The sequence below is a fragment of the Centruroides sculpturatus genome, unplaced genomic scaffold (genome assembly GCF_000671375.1).
Source record: "Centruroides sculpturatus isolate CEXI.00-Female unplaced genomic scaffold, Cexi_2.0 scaffold151, whole genome shotgun sequence".
In the NCBI taxonomy this organism is placed as follows: Eukaryota; Metazoa; Arthropoda; class Arachnida; order Scorpiones; family Buthidae; genus Centruroides; species Centruroides sculpturatus.
The window spans coordinates 136,079-157,600 of NW_019384363.1; the positions used below are offsets into that span (position 1 = coordinate 136,079).

Here is a 21,522-nt window from a genome sequence, read left to right on the forward strand (position 1 = left end):
CCCAAATCTTAAATGATATCTTTAAACAATATGAAAATTTGAAACATATTTCACCATATGATATTATAATAGATGATCTAAATGCTCATATAGCACAACTAATGGATCTAGAATATAAAGGTCCAAACCTACTGATTTCGTAAATCCAAAGATAAAAAATACAATAATATGGGGATTCAATTACTTAAATATATATTTCAATTACAGTTATATATTCTAAATAGTAGAATTAATACTGACTTTCCGTCTGAATGTACATGCTTAAATAATAATGGATACTCGACAATAGATTTAATAAAATGCACTGAATTGTTAGTCAACCAATGTTTAAATATCCAGGTTTTAGATACTGATTTGTCTGATCATTTTCTGGTAAGAGCTTCTTTTAAATTATTTGAAACTGAACATTTTAATTATGAATTGGCAACCTATCCTATAGTCTGATATGAATACTATCGATTTCAAGAGCAAATTAGTGAAAAGATTAAATATTTTTTAAATACTTTCCTATCAGAGGGAATTAAGAAATATACTCAACTGGAAAAATTAATTAAAATATGTGTATTAAAAAATCCCAAAACATACAGATTCAAAAAACCTTGGATTGCTAGATTGGACAGATTGCTATAAATTAATAATACAGAAGAATAAAACACTACAACAATTCAGGAAGTCTAACTCAAATGCAACTTTTAACCATTATCGACAATTAAAAACCACATATTTTAACCTGATAAAAGCTAAAAAATTAAATTATTTTAAAAATCTACAGCAACAATTAATTGAAAATAAAAACAATGATCTTTCTTGGACAACTATACAACTAAGGAAAAAAAAATACTGATCAAGCTATACATATAAACTTCTCAGTATGGCAGAATTATTTTAATAGATTTTCAGTGATAAATACTCCTTCAAATAAAGAATTCCCAAATTCAACAAACAATATTTTGGATCCTCAGATAACATATGATGAACTTGAAGCTTCAATTTGAAAGTTAAAACTAAAATAGTCTCCAGGTCTGGACCTAATTACCACAAAATTAATAAAATTGTTATCACCGTTAGGTAAACAAATGGTGCTAGAACTATTTAATTCATTTTATAATTCTTCACGATACCCAGAATCCTAGAACGCAGCTAAATTACTTCTGTTTTATAAAAAAAAAAGGTGATCAGTCTAATCCTGAAAATTTTTGACCTATTGCGTTATTACCGACAATAAGGAAATGATTTACTTCTATTTTAACTTCATGATTTCAAGCCTGGATCATTAATCAGAAACTAAATTCGCAATTGCAATTTGCTTTCACCAGAACTAAAGGAACATAATCGGCAATTTTTCTACTTTCATCAATAATTCAAATTTAGTTACAAAGAAAGCGAAGGAAAATATTTACTACTTTTATTGATATTTCTAAAGTGTTTGATTCTGTATATGTACCTACCCTAATCAACAAATTAAAACAATACAGTACTGGAGTTAAATTTTCTGACTCTATAAAACACCTGTTTTCATCACACAAAATAAATATTGTTTATAATAATCAAGCATATCCAGAGATAAACTTAAATCGTGGGATTTTACAAGGAGAACCACTTTCTCCATAGCTCTTTAATTTTTATATTAATGAAATAGATACCTTCTGTATCTGTTAAAAAGAGGTTATCATTTCTGATGGCCAATCTTTCCATTACATTCACTATGCTGATGATTTAATGTTGCTGGCATATAACACTATAACATAAGCTTACCAAAGTGAATAATTATTTAAACTCCATTTATCTTTCAATTAATACAATGAAATCTAAAATAATTATCTTCAGAAATAACATTAAAATATCTAAACTTGAGAAATATTTTTATCTAAATGGATCACCTCTTACAGTCAAAAATATAAAATATCTAGAAATTCTTTTTAATTGGAATGGCAGATTTAATCTACACTTGGATTATCTAAATATAAAGATAAATCAACTTATTAATAATACTGTTTACTTATGTTCAAATTTAAAAATCTCAGATTTAAAACTTCATAAGAAAATTTTCCATATGCTAATATTACCAGCAATTTTTTATGCAAGTCCAATATGGGCACTCAATCAATTTCATGACCTAGAGAATTTTCATATCATTTATTTATGCAAACTATTTAAGTTGGAATGTACAGTACCAGGATATGCCATTAGATCCGAAACAAATAGACTTCAATTATTTCCTTTTTTTCTAAAAAGACTGATTAAATTTTTCTATCGTTTACTAAATTCTACCAATGATAATATAAGATTTCTATATAATATTGTGAGATCTCAAACAAACGACTTAACCATTAATAAAAATACATGGTTTTTTGGATTTAATAAAATTCTTCAATCATTTGGATTATACATCTTATTATTTGATAACTCGAAGGACAATTGGAAACTTGAATATTCCTTATTAATGGAATCAGCCATATCACATTCTATTCTTAAAGACCAAAATAATATTTTAAATTTGACCTACCATCCCTGGTATCGATCAATCTTAAATATTCCTACAAATTCGAATATCATCTTTACAAATATAAAATTTAAATATTAAACGTCTACTATTTCAAATTCGTCTCAATAAATATTCTATTATGGTCAACAATACCTATATTGACTTTACAAAAAACTGTCATTGGTGCAAATTGAATAACTTTTCACTATTCCATATCTTGAGTGAATGTCCAGTGCTGGAGATATTTTGACAAAAATATCAAATTAATCACTTAATACATAAAAATCAAGAATCTAATTTTAGATCCGAATTTGATAATTTAACAATTAATTATATGTATAAAATAAATAATTTTTTCATCTATAGTATCAAAGAATTAACCAATTGTAGTATTGAAAGCACATTGTCTAACTAATTATTACAACAACTTTTCTGAAGTTTGTATATTTTTATATTTCCTCTGTTTATTACTACCAATACAAATTTTCTACATGGAATATATGTGATTGTATTAATTAATAATGTAAATAAGCTTGTTAATACTGTTCTTTCTCACCCCCTGTAACAAGGTCCCCTTAATACAATAATGATAATAATTATAATTATCTAATGGCCAATTACAACCATGGATTTACATAGTATATACAGAGAAATAACAACAAATTTTGCAAACTTAATTATAATTTCTGTTCAAGTTCTGAAAAATAGAAATTATAATTAAATTTAACAATAATTTCAGATATTGTATTTCTGTTTCTATATCAAATTTTTTTTATGTATTTTAACTAAACTACTACTTCTTTAGGTGTTTTCTCCTGTCAGGAGGTTGACAACCATTTCATACCACCATGATCTATCTTGTGCTTCTCTTGAACACTCTTCATACATTAAGTATGTCCAATTCCTGATGTTGCTGAACCAGTTCTTTCTTGGCCTACCCCTACCTCTTTGCCCTTCAATCATTCCCTCTAATAGTTTTTGTAGGCTGTTGTGTCACATTACAGGCCCCAGATACCTCACTATTCTTTTCCTTACTACTTCTAGTAAGGTTCTTTTCTGATTTGCAATTGCCAGGATGTCTTCATTTCTTCTTCTTGCCTTCCAAGAAACTCTCAGTATTCTCCTAATAATCCACATTTCAAATGCCTTTAATTTCTTTTCATTATTTGCATTCATTGTCCAACACTCTGCTCCATAAAGCCGGGTCAACCAAACATAACATTTTGCCAACCTAATTCTTGTTTTTATACTAATCTCCCTTGAAGTCAGCACTTGTTTCATGTTTGTAAATGCAGTCCTTGCAATTCCAATCCTTCTTCCAATTTCCTTATCACTCCTTTCATGATTTGTAATCATATGTCCCAGATAGACATAACTTTTGACCTGCTCCAGTTTACTGTTTCCGATTTTAATATTTACTCTTGGAATTTCTTTCTCATTGGAAATGACCATAGTTTTGGTCTTTTTGCAGTTCAGTGTTAGTCCGAGTTGATTGCTCAAGTTTGTAATTTCCGCTATCAGTATCATTAGATCTCCTTCATTTTCTGCCAATAGAACAGTGTCATCAGCATACCTAAGATTATTGAAATTTCTGCCCCCTATGTTAACTCCTTTTAGATCTTTCACCTGACTGAAAATTCTTTCTGTATAAAGATTGAACAAAATTGGAGACAGCGCACAACCCTGCCTTACTCCTTTTTGAATTGGGAAGCTTTGCGAACATTCTTTGCCAATCCTTATTGTAGCTCTCTGTCCCCAGTATAAATTGGCAAGTAATCTGACATCATTTCCATCCATACCATTTTCTACTAGACATCTAATAAGGTAATCAAGTTTCACATTATCAAATGCCTTTGTATAGTCTATAAAACGCAGAAAAATATTCTTCTGTTTTTCCCTATATCTTTCAATAATAGTTTTCAAATTGAAAATACCTTCTCTTGTTCCTTTATTCTCTTGGAAGCCACTTTGTGTTTCACTAATGCCTTCTGTCCATCTTCCTTTGTTTCTATTTAACAAGACATATGTTAGAACCTTTGCCACATGACTAATTAGGCTTATGGATCTAAACTCCTCACATTTATTTGCTTTTGATTTTTTGGGGATTGGAACAAATATTGACTGTTTGAAGTCTTCAGGAAGGTATCCCAGTTCATAGATGTCGTTACATAACTTAGCCAGAATTTTGATGCCTCCATCATCTAGAGCTTTAATCCATTCTGGTTCTATATTGTCTGGGCCAGCAGCTTTACTGGGTTTAAGTTTATCCAATACTCAAATGGCTTTTACAACTTCCCATTTGAGTATTGGAGGGCCTTCTAACTCCCTGGGAGACTCAATCTTCTCCCTGTTGCCTTGGAATAATTCCTTCCATATTCATACCACCTTTTCATTATTTCCTCTGTCTCCAAGACTATTCTCCCATTTAAATCTCTTATACCATGTGCCTGAAAATTCCATTTTTTAAAAGTTACTTCTCTGATTTTTTCATGGAGTTCTTTTATTTTATTTTCTTTGTCCAATCTTTCAATTTCTTTGCATTTTTTGTTAAGCCACTCTTCTTTGGCCTTTCTACACTCTCTTTTTATAGATCATGTTAAATTCTTATAACCTGGTTTACTTTTCAAACTTTTCCTATTCTCCATCATTGTTAGAATTTCATCAGTCATCCAAGGTTTGCTAATTTTCCTACTGTACTTTGGGATGTTATTATTAGCAGCTCTACCAGTGGCATGCCGTGACATTTGATGAGAGGGAAGCTGTGTTTCTGTAAGAAGCCGATTTCCAGGGGCAATCAGTTAATTCTTTAAATGTATTTTTAATAGATTATTTATCTGACGTAATTAATAAATAATAAATAAACAAGTTCAATATAATTACCTCTAATTATTTCAATATAATTATCAAAGCGAGAATCGCCATTTAGAGGGCATAGATTCTTTATGCCCTCTAAATGCCAATTCTCGCTTTGATAAAAACATATAAGATCTATTAATTTAAATATACCTATGCCGTAACTGTCTCGTTATAATTTTCAATATTTATTTTATATTATTTACTAATGTTTATTATTTAATGTTTCTCTTTTACACTCATTATACTTTTAATATAATCCAAAATCTATTCAATTGAAGGATTGGATGAGCAAAGATGTATTGAAACTAATTTTTATTTTGCAACTGAACATTGCCCCATGTGGCAATCTTTTGATACCCGAATGATCAACCCTGTCTATTAATTGCATGGATCCACATGAATGAAGGTAATTACATTACCTTTACTTTAATAAAGAACTTTTTCATCTAGATTCCATATTGTCGTGAGATTTATTTTTCTATCTGGGCTATATGGGAACCCGAAAAGGTACACACAAACATAAAGCAACAGTTATATTTCACAATTCCTGTTATAAATTGTATTTATAACAGGAATTGCATTAAAGATGTCCGAAAACGTTTGAATTGAGATAATAAATTTGGCTGTATCGTATAAGGTTTTAGAGTTGTATTATTTGTTAATATATACAGTCTACGAGGAAAGTAAATAGTTGTAAGTAGTAATAGTATTAGGTTTAAGTTGTATTGTGATTATCTTAGTTTTAAGTGCCATTGTATATATATTAATTGTTGCGGGAAGTTTGAATGAGAGCGGGGACGTTGTAAATATAGCTATACAGTATATAATTGTCTCTGTGACAGGCATTCCAATCTATGTTTCCTCTGTCGACCAATAAAACAAATTGATTGTTATATGCATTGTTGCTTTATCACGTGTTTTACATCTTTTTCACAATATGTAAATATATTTAGTTATAGTTAAGTGTTTATATCAGGGATGGAGAGTTGGAGTCAGAGTTGGGAGTTGAGGAATTGAATCTTTTTATGGGAGTCAAGAGTCAAAGTTGATTTGAAAAAATACCAAATTGAGAATAATGTATTTTTCTAGTGACTCTCCATTCCTGGTTTTTTATATATTTCTAGAATGTCTGTCTTTCTCTTTTGTCTTGCTGGTATGTTGTTTGGAGGGCAATAAACCAGGTGGGGATGGAAGGAAAAAGGATACATATACAGGTGAACGGAAAAATACAGAACATCTTTTTTTGTGTGTAGAAGGACAATCAGAGCTATTTTCAAAAATCAAACAAGCTAGGAAGACAATCAGATTGTAACAATCCTGACAGCATACAGAGCTCCATTCAGAAGAAAGTCACCAGATATTTGACTATTCCCATCTTTATGATACTAACAAAAATGACATCACCACAATCTATCATTTTGGAACTTAGAACTATTTCTCCCACATTAACTCTCCTTATTTCTTCTCTCTACATCATATATCTGTTTTCTTAATTATCTTAAAATTAAAAAAACAGATATACATAGTTAAGGAATTGTGAGTTTCAGCATTATAGATTTGTTGTAGTTAATACAATTTATAACAGGAATTGTGAAGTATAACTGTTGCTTTATGTTTGTGTGTACCTTTTCGGGTTCCCATATAGCCCAGATAGAAAAATAAATCTCACGACAATATGGAATCTAGATGAAAAAGTTCTTTATTAAAGTAAAGGTAATGTAATTACCTTCATTCATGTGGATCCATGCAATTAATAGACAGGGTTGATCATTCGGGTATCAAAAGATTGCCACATGGGGCACTGTTCAGTTGCAAAATAAAAATTAGTTTCAATACATCATCTTTGCTCATCCAATCCTTCAATTGAATAGATTTTGGATTATATTAAAAGTATAATGAGTGTAAAAGAGAAACTAAATGATGCAATAGCTATGAGAAAGTAAACAGTACAGTTTGAGAGTACAGAGTCCAGAGCTTCAAAAATGACCCAGTAATCAGTAGAACTTTGTAGTATCTGCTACTGTAAAATGAATTAGCATAACTTAATTAAAAGTGTCCAGATTGTGGACATCATATTCACGCCACTTATGGAAATTCTGTTGATGACAGTGAAGAGAACTTTATGTTACCTGTCTTTTTTGTTCTAAAAATAAGAAACATTTCAGTTTATTCTACTTTATTACAAAATGACAAAGTTACTGACAAGCAGAGGTGGCCCTACATAAAAATGAAAAAAACAATGCCTAGGCCTCATAAATTTGTTAGTATATGTGAGGCTTCGGAAATAGGCCTAGAATTTGTACAAAAAAAAAAAAAGATTTTTCTAATTTTTGTATAGAAGAAAATTAATAATATTGTAAAATGAAACCATCAGATGTGAAATGTATATTTTATGTCTATATAAAGACATATCCATAAAATTTTCTATGAAAAAACGAATTTCTCAGAATAAAACAATAGATGAATTTGAGGGCTTAGATCGAACATCTTCGATAGGAATCAAATTGTCAGTTGGAGGTGACTCACCCCGCGATCTGAGCTCCGATCCCATTACAATTCATAACGAGGAGGGGGGACCAATTAGAGAGCAGGGGCAGATTGACATCAACCTATCAGAATGTTCGATCTGGGACCGAAAGAAAACTTATAAAAACCGAGTAAAGTCAGATGTGACGCACTCGGTTCTTGGTCTTGACTTCAAAACGTTTCTTTCACAGAATTCTTGTACTTATTTCATTATTTTTTACTTAATTCATTAGTGAAAGCAGCATTGACGGTAGAAGATTGACTTCGACGTCTAACCCAGAAGGTCGCCCAGGTGTTTCCCGACGACAACCATCCTTCCCAAGTGTGCAGTGCACCCCAGGGCCATCGCTCTCCACATCGATTCACTGGAAGCTCATCGTTCGTATGGACAATTGACTCTTTTTATAGTACGGACTGGTTTGCCCTTGGATAGGCCTTACACCAATTGTAAAGAATAGATGTAAGCATCATTTCAGCAGGTTTACGATGAAAGCCTGTCTCAGTGAATCCTAACGCTCCCACACGACAGAGTTGACCGCTCGGCTGTCGAAAAACTCCTCACTCCAATCGGCTAAACCCAGATATATTTTAGTATTTAAATCATCAAATTAGTAATTACAATTTTATTAATTAATTACAATTACAATTTTCAATATCTGTTGCAACTGAAAAATGATCATTTCCAAATTTAAATTAATCAAGGACTACCTTCAATCAACAACGTATCAAGAGAGACTTTCAATCAAATCCATTAAATGAAAATAGATATTGCAACAAAACTGACTTTTCTTCTGTAATTGATAAATTCAGCCATACAAAAAGCAGTTTTGTAGGTAAATTTCTGTAAACCTATTAATTTTCCAATTTGTTGTAAAACTATTGTACACATTTTTATTATGTCATTGTATGTTTTACTGTTTCTACCTTAAAAAAGTTTATATTATTGTTGAACTAAATAAATCTACCCTCTACATTCATCACAGTCTTAATGGGTCTCAAAAATAAATATGAAATTACAGGCAAAGAAAATAAAAAACTGTTACACAAGTTTCTATCTACAGAACTCTCAGAATGGGCCATGATTTGTGTCCCTGTACCTGAGATTATAAAAGTAGAGGCAATGCTTACAATATTTTGGATGTTGTGACAAATGTGACAAGTGATAGTTCCAATCATATGAATACAAAAACAGCTAAAACAAAAGATTACAATTCATAATGTTATAAGGAGATTGTTATTGTCAGATGATGCCATGATGTATTTACAAGTATATGTCAGGTTAGTGTCAATTCAGCACTCTACAGGTACTTAGCAGAAAATTGTGAAGTGCACATGCAAAAACAGACTTCAGAATCTAAAAAGTCATTCCCAAAAAGAAGAGATTTTTGTAATTTAAAGTGCCATTCTAGTACTACTTGATATAATAAATAAATCAGACATAACTAGTTTACTCTTTAACTAGTTTTTATTATTCTTCACAATGTGCAGTTGCTGAAGTATTTTGCTTTTTTATCATCAAAAAATCAAAATGCTGTTCAAGCAAGAAAAAATTGTGGTACATGTATGGAGATGATGTGTTGAGAGAAAGACAGTGTCAAAGCTGGTTTACAAAATTTCATTCTGGCAATTTCAATATTGAAGATGCACCATGTTCTGGATGGCCAGTTGAAGCCAATGAAAACAAAATAAAGGTACTGATTGAAGCAAACTGCTGAATAACAACATACGAAATCACTAAGAGATTAAATTTGTCAAACTGAACCGTTTATGATTACTTGAAACAAATTGGTTTTGTTTCAAAGCTCAATCTATGGGTTCCATATGTTCTTAAACAGAGATGCTCTCTTTGGTGGGATTTTAAGGATTTTTTTTTAGCATTTACCAGACAATTTAATAATTGATCTGAAAGTGTACTGCCATCGAGTAAACAAATTGAGTAATATCATCAAACAGAAAAGGCCAGAATTGATCAACAAAACAGGTGTAGTGTTTTACCACGATAATGCCAAATTTCATACAAGTTTGGTAATGAAATAATTGACACTGTTAAAATAAAAACACTGAGTTTGGTGTTACATGCATATGTTCTTATCGTATTGCTAAATACACCATTGCTTTGAGTATTGGTACACTACGGCCAGACACCTACACCTTCTACAAGTTAGATGAAATATCTTTATATCCTTCAGTGCCCACCTTTGAATGCTGGCTAATCCTCCGCTTCTAAAAAAGGGCTTTAACATCCAACAGGTGCTTGATATACATGATGCGCTCACCTTCGTCACCAAGTACAATTACTTCCATTTCAAGCAAAAAATCTATTTACAAAAACAAGGGGGCTCCCCTTTATCCGCTATCCTAGTGGAACTTATTATGACAGAGATTGAGCACAGAATGTTCAATTCCGCGCTTGCCATCCACTACCTGAGGCTGTATTTGCGTTATGTTGACGACATCCTCATAGCGTGGGAAGACACAGATGAGATGTTCCTCATCTTTATGTAACAACTCTCAAACATATATCCTTCCATCAATTTCACTTGGGAGAAAGAAAGCGATGCGGCAATAACATTCTTAAATTGCAAATACGTAAATCTTCGGAAGGACCACAATTCTTGGTTCATTACAAATCTAGCATAGCTCCGCACATTATACAAGCAGAGGCCTTTCAGACTTCTCGATACATTAATGCTGCCATTGCCTCCCTCGTCAGAAGGGCTTACTTACTGTCTTCTACGCAGGAGCTGGTAAACGTTGAGTTAAACATCATCAGTTTGGCGGTATGCACTACTGGCTTTTCATGTGCAAAATTTACGCATATGCTCAATAGGGTAAAGAAAGCACTATTTCCAAGCACTACATTATGCAGCAACAGGGAGTTTTTGAAGGTACAAACATCATTGCCATACCTTGGACCCCTCTCTATACGCATCTGCAGAATTTTTAAGCAGCACAATCTTGTACTACCACTAGCCCTACTTCCAAACCTACGCAAACTCATTTGTAACGATAGAGACAAATTTTCCACTCTTGAGAAGTTGGGGGTCTATGCTGTACCTTTGGAAAATCTTGCAACAGGAGTAAACACAAGATATATCGGGGCCAATACTAGAATGCTTGCCAGCTGCTTTGATGAGCACCAAGACGATGTTATGAGGGGTAGGCACACCACCGAGCTCGCAAAAAAGGTACTTGAGCAGGGTTACAACCTGTTATGGTCCCATTACTCAAGAGCTGCAAGAATTGAAAAATCATTTTCATATGGGAATCTCTCCTTACTACTACCTTGGACACTTACATGCAACACCCCTATGCTCGATCTGTCCAGTGCATAGGTCACGCTATACAAGCGTTTAAGCAAATATTAGCATTCTCCAGTATGCTTATAGCGTGAGCTTGGTTCTGTGCATGCACCAGCTCGCACTTCACAGAGCTAACTGTTTGTTCAGATTTCGAATTATATTTGAATATTTGTTTCGTGTTCTTAACAACTTTGACAAAGTTTCAACTTATATTTTATGCGTTCTATTCTACATCGGATTATTTCCGTTTAATTTTTCAATAAATCTCTGTATTCACCTGATGACGATGACTATAAGTTCGTCAAAAGTGCTTGAGATAAGAAAGCGTATGCATGTAATGCCAAACTCAGTGTCTTTATTTTATTATACAATATTTTGGCGTGATAGTCATCCTATTGATTACTAAGTTTGGTAACTCGTCAGAAACTGTTACAACTTAGATGGGATGTGCTATCACACCAACCATATTCGCCAGATCAGGCACACTCAGATTATTACATGTTCCAGTCTTTACAAAATTTTTTAAACTGTAAGACATTTACTTGAAATGAAAATGTCAAAAATTACTTGAATCTGTTTTTTGTAAGCAAACATCAAAACTTTTATAAACGTGGAATCATGCTACTAACAAAAACAATGGCAACAGGTATTTGACCAAAATGGTCGATAAATAAATAAATATTTTATTGAATTATATATTATAAAAATATTGTATTTTTTGCCATGGAAAAAAATGAAATTACTTTATGAACAACCAAATAATATAACTTAGCTTTTCATATTAAATATGCTACTGAACTTAATATTTACAATAACAAAATAATGAAGAATAAAAATATCTCTTATATTGTTATTTTTAATATTATACTATGTTAAAAATAATTTATAATTAAAAATGCTATTGTACTTATAATACTTCACTTAATATAAAATTAATAAGTTTTTAGAAATATAAAATAAAACTGTATAAATTTTGTTGAAGAAACATCTTTATTATGAATTTTTCTTAAAAAATTCTTAGGCAGTTTATAAACATACCTGAGTATTCCAAAGAATGCCAGTAACAGATACAGTATTGTATTAAAAAAAAAATAGAACAAATAATTTTTGTTGTTTTTTTCCTTTTTAATTTAAAATCAGCTTAAATTCTTAATAAGTAATATTTTTTATTTATACAGTATTTATATTAAATTTCTCTTAAATAGTATACACAACTTCTTTAATTTGTTAAATATTGAATATTAACTTTAATGCTTAAAATTAGTTAAAGATTGAAATTAAAACACAAACATTTACTTACCAGAAATGAACAGAAGAAGATGAAACTAACAAAATAAGAATAAGCAAGATTACTACCACATTCATAGCCAGGCTTTTTAGACCTCTCATCACATAATCTTCCTTTTAGACAAGATAACATAATGGCCTGCCATGCTTCACCTGTAGCACATCTTTAAAATAAAAATGACAAATAATTAATAAATCAATATCTATACTTTTAAACATGACTGAAGCACCAAATACAAAATACAAATTGAAAGTGCAAAGAGACATTAGCATGCAAAGTATCAATTTATATTTATCATGCAGTGATATTAAAATAAGACAGTGCTAAAGCATGCAAGCTTAATTAACAGCCTATTGAAAGCTAGAGTTTTAAAATTAATAAATAAATTATATAAAGTAATAATCATTCTAAAATATAAAAACCAGTTTAATGGTGGCATTTTTAGAGGTTTTGATAAATGATCCTGAAATAATTAAAAAAATTGTTTTTCAATTATTAACTTTGTTTGCTAATTGATAATTCTGTTAATAAGTGAAAATATTTTATAATGTGCACATTAAATTTTATATATTTTAAGTAAATTAAATTACAATTTTGCATAATATAAGTTATATATTTCTTACATTTATATTTGTAGCATTTTATTTATTCATAATGAACACACATATAATTAAATTTAAATGCACCAAATTCAATTCTTGTTTTTCTTACACACAAGTAAAATTCACAATTTAATTTTTTTTATTTAATCGTAAATAATATCTTCAATGAGTCAAAAACAAAAAATAATGTATTAATTTTACTAAAATTGTATAACAAGCATTAAAATGTTTAGAATAGTATTTAGGTCAACACTTCTATTCATTTATATTTGTATTTAATTGCTTCTTATTTTTATCAAATAATAACTCTATCAAGCATTTTAAAAAGTTTTTAATGTTTTAATTTTAGTGTAGGATAACATATGAACAATTATTATTCTATGTATTAATGTTTTATACAATTCTACAACATTATAATTTTTGTAATGTATTTAGTGCAATTTTATTAAAAATGTATTAAATTAAATAAATGAATTTAAAATAAACATAAATGTGATAAGTGGCACCCACAGAAAAGGGCATAATATATACATTATATAAAATATACAATATATATATACAATAGAGCATTGATTATCTGACTCAATTGGAGACTGGGGTTGGTCGGATAACTGAAAAAATGGATAACTGAAAAATATGAAAAAATACATTATTAGTATAGTATATTAGTATATCTCATGTAATTAGTATATTAGTATATCACTATTAACCTACTTTGCGGTGAATTTTCATCGATGTTAAGCCTAACAAAAATTTTTTTAAAATAATCGTCGCTATTGTATCGTTAAAAATTAGAAAATTAAGCCTCGTTTAAATACTGGCTCTCTTTCATGGTCGAGCCATGTTGCCAGCTAAAACACGTAAAAATACTATTAAAGTAGCCAAGACATAGCCAAATATTGTAGTGCCACATCACTAGTGGACATTCAAATTTGCCGACTAGAACGGTCTGTTAACCGATGTGACGGTTAATCAGGGGTCGGATAATCGATGCTCTACTGTATATACACTTTATATTTTATACATATATCATCTAACTACATAAAGCTGAAAAACCAGATTCATTCTTTCTTTGTCACTGTATGCCAAAAATGGCCACTAGGGGTGCCCCTAGCTATTATTTAAATTAACAATAAATTCAGTATATTATTATTTTTATTTGTAATAAGAATTTATTATTTATACCATGGAATGACACTGCTGCTGCTAAAACGCCCACTAGGGGGAGTCCCGGGCTACTAGAATAGATGGATTAGAAGTACAAAATAGTCTAATAATCTTAATCTTTTTTGTTGTTTTTTGCCCAGGCACCGCAAGGCTCATATGCTGGTATATATATAATATTACAGTATATATATTTACTGTATATTTTATATATATATATATACAGCTATCTTTTGATTAGTGCAGTTAATTAATCCCTTGATGCTACCGCATATGTCAAAATCACATTAATCAAATACAATGATACCTCAGTAATAGACCGAACAGTCATGACCTGCTAGAAAAAGTGTTTGGTTAATAACAAATATTTTTATTTTTATTTTTTCATCAGTAAAAAAGCTTTCTGTGATAACAAATGAGTAACTAAGTTAAAAATAAAATGAAATCTTAGAACTCCCTTGGGGATTAAAAAAAGGACAATCCAATGACAAAGGGAAACACATGCCCCAATGTATGGACACCCCTGAATATGATGCTAATGAAAAAATCCTTTTTTATATTTTATTCTTATTCAATATTTTTATATTTATTTCTATTTAAACAGATCAATTATCTGAATTAATATCGAACCTTCAGACTTTTTGGAGTTTCATACCTAAATTTTCTAAAAAGCTCCCTAGTACAAATATCTCTATTCCCAATGACATGATCTTTTATGTTTACAAAAACTTTAAAACCAGATTTTTTTCAGATTTTACCTGAGTCCAACTTTATTCCACTTTTCTTACATACCTTTATCTACCGTCATTATTTTTTTCTTTCTGAAATTAAAGAAGCAATCAACACCTTAAACCAGGCATGGCCAACATATAAACCGCAAGCCGGGTGTGGCCCGTGTAATGGATTTATGTGGCCTGCAATTAATCTTTCAATATTAGCTACTCAAGTCAGAATAGATTGGTGAACATTCTAATGCCTAAAAAAAATCAACTCACTGTCCGGTTAGAGTTAACCCTCCATTACAAATCTCTTAAGTACAGCGTAGAATGTTGATAAAGCATGATAATGTGAAAAATGTATCTGTAATCTTTATGTAAAATTTAGTCTCTACAAGGTGACACCACAATGAGATCTCACACCACCTCAAAATCTTCCTAGGGCAGCCTCGGGTTCGGCCCATGAAAAAAGTTTTCTTTCCAATTTGGCCCGGGGTCAAAAACTGTTGGCCACCCCTACCTTAAACCCTTCTAATTTTAGTCCTGATAACATCCCTGCAACCTTCTATAAAAAATTAAAACTCATAGCAGCTGTTGTTTTATCCAAACTGTTTTCCAAATTTTTGCAATCCAGACATGTCTCTAATCAATCATATTCTTCAATGATTAAAGCTGTACATAAAAATAACAAAATTTCTTTCAGACCTATTGCATTATCATCTGCCATATTAAACATTTTTGAAATATGTATATATTGTAAATCACTTCCAAGCTTGCATCAATTCAACACTGTGGTATTAGACATCATTCAATTACAATAAATTTAATAGATACCATGTCCATAATTCTTAAAAATTTTGAAAAGAAACATGTAGCTTATGTCATATACGTAGATATTTCTCAAGGCTTTTGATTACATTATACCAAATATCCTTCTTTCCTCACTCAGTGAACACTTTGACATTGATCCAGTTTTCCATTCTTGGTTGAATAATTATTTCTTAGTCTGTTTGTTTAAAGTTAGACTAAATGATTGTGAATTTCTTGACTTTCCATCCATCTGCAGCATTCAACAGGGATCAATCCTTAGTAGCCTATTTTTTTCCGTTTACATTAATCAATTACTTAACCGAATCAAGTCCACTGTTATTGCTTACACCCATGATATAAAACTGATTAACCACGATTAACCCAGCAGCTCTTCAATCTGATTTAAATCTGCTATCAACTTTATTTGCAAGGGTAAACCTTAAAACTACCATCAATAAGACTATAGTCGTGTGCTTCTCATTGATTTGAAACTCTCCTCTTCCTCCTTTTGGTCATTGATGCCAATATTCTAGAAAATGTCTGCTCCTACAATGATCTTAGCATTACAATAGATTAACTTTTCATTTCCATGTCAACAAAATTATTAAAGCTCTGGCAATTTGTAGAAGTATTTTATGAAGTTTTTGTAAATCTATCTCATCTAAATCTGTTTTACGATCTATTATTTTTGCAAACTTACAATCCATTGTTGATTATTGCCTGCCAATTTGGTCTGTGGCACCCACAGAAATAAAATTTTAAGAGAACTCAATAAAATATATTTTTTGTTCAATAAACTAAGTAATCTACTATTTACTAACAATCCAAACATTGCAAGGTTCAGGATAGCTCTTCCCAATTTACATGAAAGAATCAAATACTATGATCATATACTCTATTATAAATATTTTAATGGTTTTATTCCAGTTTCCTGGCTTCATTTTAGAATACCCATAAAGAATATATATGACACCACTTGTATTTTTACTCCTTTTTATCGTTTATCTATTTCACACAGATCCTTTTTTCTACCACATAGCCAGAAACATGGGTAATGTAAAAGACATGCTTCATGTTGATTTTTTTACATTAGAAAACATCTTGTCGACATCACATCTACTATATAATTCTTAATGATTTGTAAACATAACTTTATTTACATATCTTATTACATTTTAATTCTTTTACACTTTATGCAAACAAATTTTATAGCAATATACTATACTCCGGCTCAGTTATATTGCTTTTAAATTTTTGTCTTACTTTTAGTATTATACATATTTAATATTTTAGACATTTTTTGTGTATTCTGTCTTATTTATATACAGGTATATATATTTTTTTGCAATTTTTATTTATGTTTTATTATGTCGATTGATTTTCTTTTTATGTATTTTATCTTTTTTTGTTATGGGTCTTGTTATTTATTGAGGGAGGAGATCTGCTACCCAGTGACATTTCCTAATGTAAATGAAATAAATAAAATAAATAAATAATCATCTAAATTATAAGTGAAGATCCAAAGTTAAAATTCCAGAAAACTTATTTGTTTGAAATCTTTTAGACCATAAATATGTTTTTCTGACCATGTTTTTCTTATATCAGATAGTTATATCTAATTATTAATAATTAAAGAGAGAAATTCCTAAACATGTTTACATATTTGAAATAAAAAACAAAGATCTATCTCAATGGAAATATGTAGAAAGTGTATCTAACATATGGAAATATCTCAATAAATTTTACTAAAAATACTCACAATTTCTTTATATATCCTTGTTAAAAAAATTGTAATAAGTTTTCACTTGATAAACCAATAAATCTTATATTTAATTTCAAATAAAATTTGTAAACATAACCGAATTCAAAAGCCTATCAGTTGTAAGACGTATATTAGAAAAAGTTGCAATTAATTGAATTCTTTATGATTTTTGCTATATAGGGTATTCACATTAACATTTGTCCAGGAGTAAGAGAGATCTTTCCAGCATAGTATGAGCTTATGCATATGGCACATTAGTTCCACTGCAATGTCTATAGTAAAATAAATTAATTCATTCATAAAAGAAGACATGTGTAAACTGCATAGTGGTTCTAAAATAATATAAATTTTCTCATCTCTCCCAAGCACAAAGATAACAGAAGGGAGTAATTTTAAAAAAAATTAGCATAACATACAAAGTTCTCTGGTTGTAAAGGATAAAACCCAACATTGCATAAATTAATACAGAAACAGCTTTATTTTCCTATAGTGCATGCTCAAAATGATAGTTTTGAGAAACAATACAAAGATGTACACAGTTGAGCATGGCATACCTGGTGTCCCCATTCACCTCTTCAGCCACCAATATCATACAGTACTGCTGGGTATGTATCTCAAACTGATGCTTTTAGATGACTCCACAAGAAAAACCCCAGCAGGGGATTTTACTTGTTTTAACTTTACTTGTCAACAATAAATGGGAAACAGTAGTATTGTATTATCTATCAATTGTTGAAGTGTTCTGCAAGCCATGTCTGCCCAGAAATGCATGCTCTCCCTCTGATATCAAATTTGCTATATATACGAGGCGTGTCCGGAAAGCAAGTACTGTTTCGTTTTACCACCACCGCAGCAGTAGTATTCAGTTCAGCACCTGCGCACAATGTCTCTGGTTGATTCTCACTCCAGTGACACCATTAGAGCCAGATTGTGTTGTTTTTCCATGTGTTAGTGAGTGTTCAAAATGTTTAAGATGATTGCTGATCCCGCCAATTGTGAAGTGTGTCCTGTAATACAGTTTCTGAATGCAAAGAATGTTAAGCCAGTTGAAATTCATCGTCAACTTGTAGAGATTTATGGTGAAAATGTAATGAGTGATGGAATGGTTAGAAAGTGGGTTCAACAATTCAATGCTGAATGCACTGATGTTCATGACGAAGCACGGAGTGGCTGGCCTTCTGTTGTCAATGATGGTTTGGCTGCAAAAGTGAATGAAAAAATTCCTGAAAACAGACAGTTCACAATAAGATTGCTTTGTGATGAGTTTCCACAAATTTCAAAAACTGTTTTGCATGAGATTGTCACAAATCAATGTTCAGCAGTGGCTGTCTTCACTGGTGGCATCTTTCTTTGAAGAGGGTATAGACAAGTTGATTTCCCAATATGACAAATGTCTGAACAATGGTGGTAACTATGTAGAAAAATAGTTTCCAACATGCTCTTTCATGTAAAAGTAAATTTTGTTTTGAAAAAAAATTTTTTATGTGAGTTTTTCCAAAACGGTACTTACTTTCCGGACACGCCTCGTAGTTGCTCCAACGGCAAGTTATATAGTCAATTGTCCACCATCATACGTAGGATATTAAGATAGCAGTCATTAGTCTGGATGCTATCAATAAATAAGAGAGAAGAAGCTGCTCACTCCAGATACCATAACAGATATTTAGTGTAAAGTGTATTTGGTTTTGAATATTTCATATATTCAAGGCAATAGTCCTGATAATAAACAAAAATTTTAATTGCTGAAAATTTGAAAGTATTAAATTTTCTTAATCATGCTTTAGTCATGACAAAGCAATGCAACAATGCACATAAGAAAATTCATGTTGTCAAAAATAAATGCATTAGTCCATTCAAAATTAATTGAAATTGGACCAGAGATTAAGGAAGAGCAAAGAATATAAAGAATAGTACTTTTGTAAAAATGTACAGTAGAGCATCGATTATCCAAAACAATTCGGGACTGGGGTAGTTTCAGATAACTGATCATGTATGAAAAAATATATTAACCAATCCCATGTTGAAATTTTTCTCTGTTGCGTGTTGCTTTGTGTTAAATTTTTGTCAATGTTAAGCCTAACAAAAATTTTTTTAACCCTTAACTGGTATCGTAAATTTTTCAAACGTAACTGGTATGGTATGGGGAATGCGCAGCCCCCAAGCAAAATTTGCCTTTAGAGAGCAAGTTTAACAATGTGACAGTTCAAAAGTGCATAAATGCTAAATGGAACCCTTCTTTAGTATAATCAACTTTTATTTATTTATATAATTTTCTTTACTTAATTATTACAAGAAATCACAAAATTGTTACAACTTTTGGTGTATGCNGTATTTATATTAAATTTCTCTTAAATAGTATACACAACTTCTTTAATTTGTTAAATATTGAATATTAACTTTAATGCTTAAAATTAGTTAAAGATTGAAATTAAAACACAAACATTTACTTACCAGAAATGAACAGAAGAAGATGAAACTAACAAAATAAGAATAAGCAAGATTACTACCACATTCATAGCCAGGCTTTTTAGACCTCTCATCACATAATCTTCCTTTTAGACAAGATAACATAATGGCCTGCCATGCTTCACCTGTAGCACATCTTTAAAATAAAAATGACAAATAATTAATAAATCAATATCTATACTTTTAAACATGACTGAAGCACCAAATACAAAATACAAATTGAAAGTGCAAAGAGACATTAGCATGCAAAGTATCAATTTATATTTATCATGCAGTGATATTAAAATAAGACAGTGCTAAAGCATGCAAGCAAGACACAGATGAGATGTTCCTCATCTTTATGTAACAACTCTCAAACATATATCCTTCCATCAATTTCACTTGGGAGAAAGAAAGCGATGCGGCAATAACATTCTTAAATTGCAAATACGTAAATCTTCGGAAGGACCACAATTCTTGGTTCATTACAAATCTAGCATAGCTCCGCACATTATACAAGCAGAGGCCTTTCAGGCTTCTCGATACATTAATGCTGCCATTGCCTCCCTCGTCAGAAGGGCTTACTTACTGTCTTCTACGCAGGAGCTGGTAAACGTTGAGTTAAACATCATCAGTTTGGCGGTATGCACTACTGGCTTTTCATGTGCAAAATTTACGCATATGCTCAATAGGGTAAAGAAAGCACTATTTCCAAGCACTACATTATGCAGCAACAGGGAGTTTTTGAAGGTACAAACATCATTGCCATACCTTGGACCCCTCTCTATACGCATCTGCAGAATTTTTAAGCAGCACAATCTTGTACTACCACTAGCCCTACTTCCAAACCTACGCAAACTCATTTGTAACGATAGAGACAAATTTTCCACTCTTGAGAAGTTGGGGGTCTATGCTGTACCTTTGGAAAATCTTGCAACAGGAGTAAACACAAGATATATCGGGGCCAATACTAGAATGCTTGCCAGCTGCTTTGATGAGCACCAAGACGATGTTATGAGGGGTAGGCACACCACCGAGCTCGCAAAAAAGGTACTTGAGCAGGGTTACAACCTGTTATGGTCCCATTACTCAAGAGCTGCAAGAATTGAAAAATCATTTTCATATGGGAATCTCTCCTTACTACTACCTTGGACACTTACATGCAACACCCCTATGCTCGATCTGTCCAGTGCATAGGTCACGCTATACAAGCGTTTAAGCAAATATTAGCATTCTCCAGTATGCTTATAGCGTGAGCTTGGTTCTGTGCATGCACCAGCTCGCACTTCACAGAGCTAACTGTTTGTTCAGATTTCGAATTATATTTGAATATTTGTTTCGTGTTCTTAACAACTTTGACAAAGTTTCAACTTATATTTTATGCGTTCTATTCTACATCGGATTATTTCCGTTTAATTTTTCAATAAATCTCTGTATTCACCTGATGACGATGACTATAAGTTCGTCAAAAGTGCTTGAGATAAGAAAGCGTATGCATGTAATGCCAAACTCAGTGTCTTTATTTTATTATACAATATTTTGGCGTGATAGTCATCCTGATGATTA

At 31.2% G+C, this 21,522-nt stretch overlaps 1 protein-coding gene across 1 annotated transcript in view; it reads right to left on the reverse strand.

The window, feature by feature from the left end:
• Window positions 1–21,522, reverse strand: part of LOC111641536 (voltage-dependent calcium channel type A subunit alpha-1-like) — an 85,193-nt gene that overhangs the window by 35,169 nt on the left and 28,502 nt on the right. The window contains exon 3 of the mRNA XM_023387711.1: window positions 19,963–20,113. Coding sequence (XP_023243479.1) covers window positions 19,963–20,113 — 151 coding nt within the window. The remainder of the gene's footprint in view (window positions 1–19,962; window positions 20,114–21,522) is intronic.